A 4965-nucleotide genomic window follows, 5' to 3' on the forward strand; every position below is an offset into this window, starting at 1 on the left:
GGGGATTTTGGTTACACAGTTACAGTCTTAAGGCCATAAAGTGTCCAACAATGGGTACCTTCACTGAAGGATGGTTGATGGTGTCCAAAAACCTCTGTTAGCCGGGAAGGCATGTGGCTGGCGTCTGCTGATCTTGGGTTGTGTTACAGCTCTTCTCTCAGCTCCTGCGCATTCTTCAAAATGTTGCTCTTGGGGTGTTTGTCCTCTCTTAGCTTCTCTGGAGCAAAAGTCTGCTTTCAAAGGCCGTCTCCAAAATGTCTCTGTAAGCTGCAGCTCTCCAAAATGTCACCGTCAGTTGCTCTGTCTGTGAATTCCTTTATATGAATCCAGTGATCTAATGAAGACCCACCCTGAATGGGCAGGGTAACACCTCCATGGAAATTATCCAATCAAACGTTTCACTCAAAGTTGATTGAGTCACATTTCCATGGAAACACTCAAATGATTCCAATCTAATCAACACTAATACATCTGCCCCCACAAGATTGCATCAGAGAACATAGCATTTTGGGGGACATAATACATCCAAACCAGCACAATTACATATCTTGACTTCTTTCCAAAATGTCTCTCTCAGCTTCTCTGAGCTCCTTCTCTCTGTGAGCTCTTTTAAAGGACTCTAGTGATCTAATCAAGACCCACCTAGAATGGGCAGGGTCACATCTCCATGGAAATGATCTAATCAAAAGGTCTCACAGTTGGATGGGTCACATCTCCATGGAAACATACAAAAGGTCCTGCCCTAATCAAAAGACTAATAAATGTGCCCCAACAAGATTGCATTAAAGAACATGGCTTTTGTGGGGACATAAGAGATTCAGACCAGCACAATATTATTATCCCTTTTGGCTGCTGGGGTCCTCATCTGGCTGGCATGAAAACCCAGGCAAAGGGGGGTGAAGTGCTAGGTGGTGGGGTGCTGGTGCCCCAGCCCAGGAGACAGCACCTGGCAGGGGCCGGTGGAGGGGAGGGTGCAGGCTGTGCTCAGGGCAGACCGTCTCCTGGAGAAGGAGTTATCCGGGCCCCTGAGAATGTGCTGAGGTGCCCGCGGCATGCTCTAACCCCACCCTGAGAAACCGCACCCACAGACACCCATGATAATTCTGAAAATGCCTACTCATTTCAGGTGTCCCTTCCAGAAATAATTTTAGCTTAGAGGCATTTGTTAAAAGTATGCATTCTCATTGCAATAAAAAATGAAAATTAATCCCTACCCACATCCCTCGCTATACTCCAGGAACACGTCTGCAGACCTCAGTAGATCTGTGGGTCGCGACACAATTGAGGACAGCAAGGAGCTCAGTCTGCAAGGAATTCGGACCACTGATCATCTGGGGCCTTGGTTATGGCTTGGAGGGGTCTCCTCAACCTCCTGTCACCTGAGGACATGTGACAGCTGAGGTTCCCTCCTGTCCTGAGACTGGCGGGTCGAGTGTCAGGACAGGGCAGGGACCGCTGATTCCTGACTCCTGGGTGGAAGCCTCAGGGTACACTGAGGTCTCAGCCCTCAGCTCTTCTCTTTCCAGAATCGAGTGGGTGATGGACAACAACACCACGGTGAAGATGGTCCCCATCAAGATCCTGCATTTGGAGAGCCCGCCCGAGAAGGAGAGCCGGGGGAGCCTGGCCCCCGCTGCTGAGCTGCCCGCCCTGCCCAGCGGGCTGGAGAGGGACCAAATCAAGACGCTCAGCACGTTGGAGCAGTCCTACTCCCACTTCTGCGTGTACACCCGGCAGGGTGCCGAGCCCAAGGCCCGGCCGGGCCAGCCCCAGCCCCCCGGTCCCCAGGCGCCCGCCGCGGAGGACAGCTGCGCCTGCCCTCCCGTGCTCAGCTATGGGAAGGCCAAGGAGAAGACTGTGCAAGACCTCAAGTCTGAGGAGCTGGCCAGGGAGATTGTCGGGAAGGACAAGTCCCTGGCCGAGATCCTGGACCCCAGGGTGAAAATCAAAACCACCATGGACCTGATGGAGGGGATCTTCCCCAAGGATGAGCATCTCCTGGAGGAAGCTCAGCAGCGGAGGAAACTGCTCCCCAAAGTCCCTTCTCCAAGGACTGCCGAGGAAAAGTGAGTAGCAGCCGTGCTGGGCCATCCTGTTTCTGCCCGGCACCCCCTAGGTTTCGTGGTGGGGTGTGGGGTAGGGGAATGGCTCCTTTAATTGTTGCTTTGGGGGACATGGATTTTCACAAGAGCCACCCCAATGCTTAGCACTTTTTGGCTTTTTTTTTCTTTTTGCACTTTTACTGAGATACAGTCACACACCATACAAACCACCCAAAGTATGCAATAATGGCTTCCAGTATCATCACACAGTTGTGTGTACATCGCCATGGTCAATTTTAGAACATATTCATTGAAAAGAAAAAAGAAATAAGAAAAAAAAATAATACCCAAATTTTTTGGCTTATTTTGATCCTCTCTAAGCAGAGGCTAAAGGTTGAAGGCCCCCATCTCGGGAGATGGTGACCTCGAGGCCAGGAGAGACATGAAAATGCCCTCTCCAGGCCCCGGGGCTCCTTGGCTTGAGGACTGTTTGGTTTTGATGAACCCACAGGTCAGCTTTCTCCATGGACAGCACAGGCCGACTTTCTCCCGAGACAGCGGTTCTCTCCCGGGTGTCGTGCCCCCAGGGGACATTACACTGGGCAAGATATGGAGATGTTTTTGGCTGTGGGTGGAGGCCAGGGAGGCTGCTGAAGTCCCTGCCATGCCCAGGGCAGCCCCACAGCTCACCCTTCCGGCCCCCAGCTCCAGCAGTGCCGCAGGAAGGCAACTGAGAGTTACGCTGAGTATATGCATTTTGAAAAGAGTTGTTTGTTTTCTGTTTATATCTGGGTACTCACGTAGTGTTTGCTGGTTTGGTAAAGAGTACTGTCAGACCTTTCTCTGTGGGTAATTGGACAGCAGAGGTGTACGTAGTGGATTGTCCCTGCTGTCTGTGCTTGCCTTGTCACCATGGGCGTCACTGACAGGGGTCCGAGTGCAGTGCGAGGAAGCAGAAAATGAGGGTGCCAGGGGAGCGGCACATCCAGAGAGTGCACACGCCGTGCTTTAGGTGCCAGGCCCCCGGGGAGCACAGCCTGGAGTCATGGACAAAAAAGCTTAGTCTAGCTTTTGCCCTTTTCTAAAGCTGTGTCCCCCGTCTCTGTAGGTGTCCATTTAGCAAGGCCTTTTTAGTGCCCACCTTGTCGCACATGTTCTTCCTTTTGCCGTCCTGCCTCTTCCCCTTCTGGGGTCAGAACCCGGGCAGTGGTGCAGGGACGTGTGAAGCAGCCAGCTAAGGAGCGCCCGGTGTCTTTCCCCAGGAAGGAGGAGCCAAGTGCACCGCTGTCCATGGCCCTGACCTCCAGCTCCATGTACTACAGCACGTCGGCCCCCAAGGCTGAGCTGCTCATCAAGATGAAGGACCTGCAGGAGCAGCAGGAGTCCGAGGAGGATTCGGGGAGTGATGCGGGCCACGACCTGTCGGTGAAAAAGGTAGGGGGCAGAGATCCAAGCCAGGGCAGCAGGCAGCAGCAGGTGGCAGCACCACGTTTCGTGTCCCCAGCACTCACCCTTGCCCACAGGCCACAGCGGCGGGTGGCAGCACCACATTTCAGTGTCCCCAGCACGGACTCTTGCCCATGAGTCCGAGTGGCATTAGTGTGTGGCTTTTATGCATGATGGTGAAATGGGGGCCTCATTATTAAACCTTCTGGTGGTCATTCTTCTGCTCCACTCTTGGGCAAGTGTCCTTTTGCCATCTTTTTACATCGAGAGCCAATGCCACATGAGCTAAATTAGCACCATTCTCTTATTGATGTACAACAGATACATCCCTTTTACCCCATACAACTCAGAGCACTGAACCATGTGACCTCCAGCAAGTCACATATCCTTTTTGAATATCAAGTTCAAATATCTGCAGCCAGATTATTGTGAAATCAACAGAGAGTCTGAAAGTGCTCTGTAAACCAAAAGGCAGGTCGCATTTGCCCAGCTCTGAGAACTCACCTTGGCACCTGGGGGTACAGCAGTAGACAGAAACAGAACAAAGCCCTTTTCTGAGGACAGGTAGACAGCAGACAGGTACTCAGCTAAATATATAGTAGGGGGTTGCACATTGTGGCCCCCAAGCCAAACCCAGCCCACCACCTCCTTTTGTAAAGAAGGTTCTGTTGGAACACGGCCACATTCGTTCATTCATGTATTGAGCATTTGAGACAGAGAACGTTCGGCCTGCAAAGCCTGAAATATTTACAGTCTGGCCCTCTACAGGCAGAGTTTGCCAACCCTTGGTATAATACATTGGGTGGTAAGAAGATTAAAGCAGTGTGAGTGACTAGAGAGAAGCACGGGTGTGCTGCTGTAGAGCGAGCTTGGGGAAGCGGGTGCTTGAGTGGCAGGGAGAGGACACTCTGCAGTTCCTCAGGCGGGGGCCTGGCGGGGAGCAGGGTGGCAGGTGTCAGGATCCTAGGGCAGGTAGTGCTTGTTGTAATGCTGGAGGAGCAACAGAGGCTGGCGGCTGGAGCTGCACGGATGAGGGACAGAGGGCTGCAGGTGAGGGCAGGACGGGCTCAGGGCTGACTCGTGGGTACCCATGAGGACACATGGGGCAAAGCCATTCCTCTCAGTGCCAGGGTCCTCTCATGTTAGTCTAAAACTTCATCATGTCAGCTGGCCAGATCATGACCTCTGGGCCATCACCTGGTTTTTACAGGAAGGCCTTAGTGAAAAGGAGTGAAGGAATTGCCAGAGAACATCAGGGTCAGATGATAACATGTGGTATTTATTCCAAGGGCAGTGATTTTGCCTTAATAGTTAATGCTTGGAAGGGGGTGGGGGGTACCCAGCAGTTAGTGACCGTTTTCTTTAGACCCAGTTCTGTGGAAAGGGCTTGTAGAAAAATACAGAAATTTGCTTTCCCCAAGCAAGACCTTTGCCAAGGATTAGGTTGAAAGTCTTGTATCATACAATAGTGGTTTAC

The 4965-nt window shown here is 52.1% G+C and overlaps 1 protein-coding gene across 1 annotated transcript; it reads left to right on the forward strand.

Annotated features, from left to right (window-relative positions):
• The first annotated feature begins 1170 nt into the window (after positions 1–1170).
• Positions 1171–3626, forward strand: LOC119523296 (protein Shroom2-like). The gene is made up of 2 exons (XM_037822057.1): positions 1171–2066; positions 3305–3626. The coding sequence occupies exons 1-2, from the start codon at positions 1540–1542 to the stop codon at positions 3624–3626; spliced, it is 849 nt and encodes a 282-aa protein (XP_037677985.1). The 5' UTR covers positions 1171–1539.
• Positions 3627–4965: the final 1339 nt, after the last annotated feature.

The sequence above is a fragment of the Choloepus didactylus genome, chromosome X (assembly GCF_015220235.1).
Source record: "Choloepus didactylus isolate mChoDid1 chromosome X, mChoDid1.pri, whole genome shotgun sequence".
In the NCBI taxonomy this organism is placed as follows: Eukaryota; Metazoa; Chordata; class Mammalia; order Pilosa; family Megalonychidae; genus Choloepus; species Choloepus didactylus.

Excerpts from the sequence above, each read along its gene's own strand:
- LOC119523296 (XM_037822057.1), top strand. The coding sequence starts at position 1,540 with ATGGACAACAACACCACGGTGAAGATGGTCCCCATCAAGATCCTGCAT. Across the intron at positions 2,067-3,304 it reads CCAAGGACTGCCGAGGAAAA|GAAGGAGGAGCCAAGTGCAC; the intron begins GTGAGTAGCAGC and ends GTCTTTCCCCAG.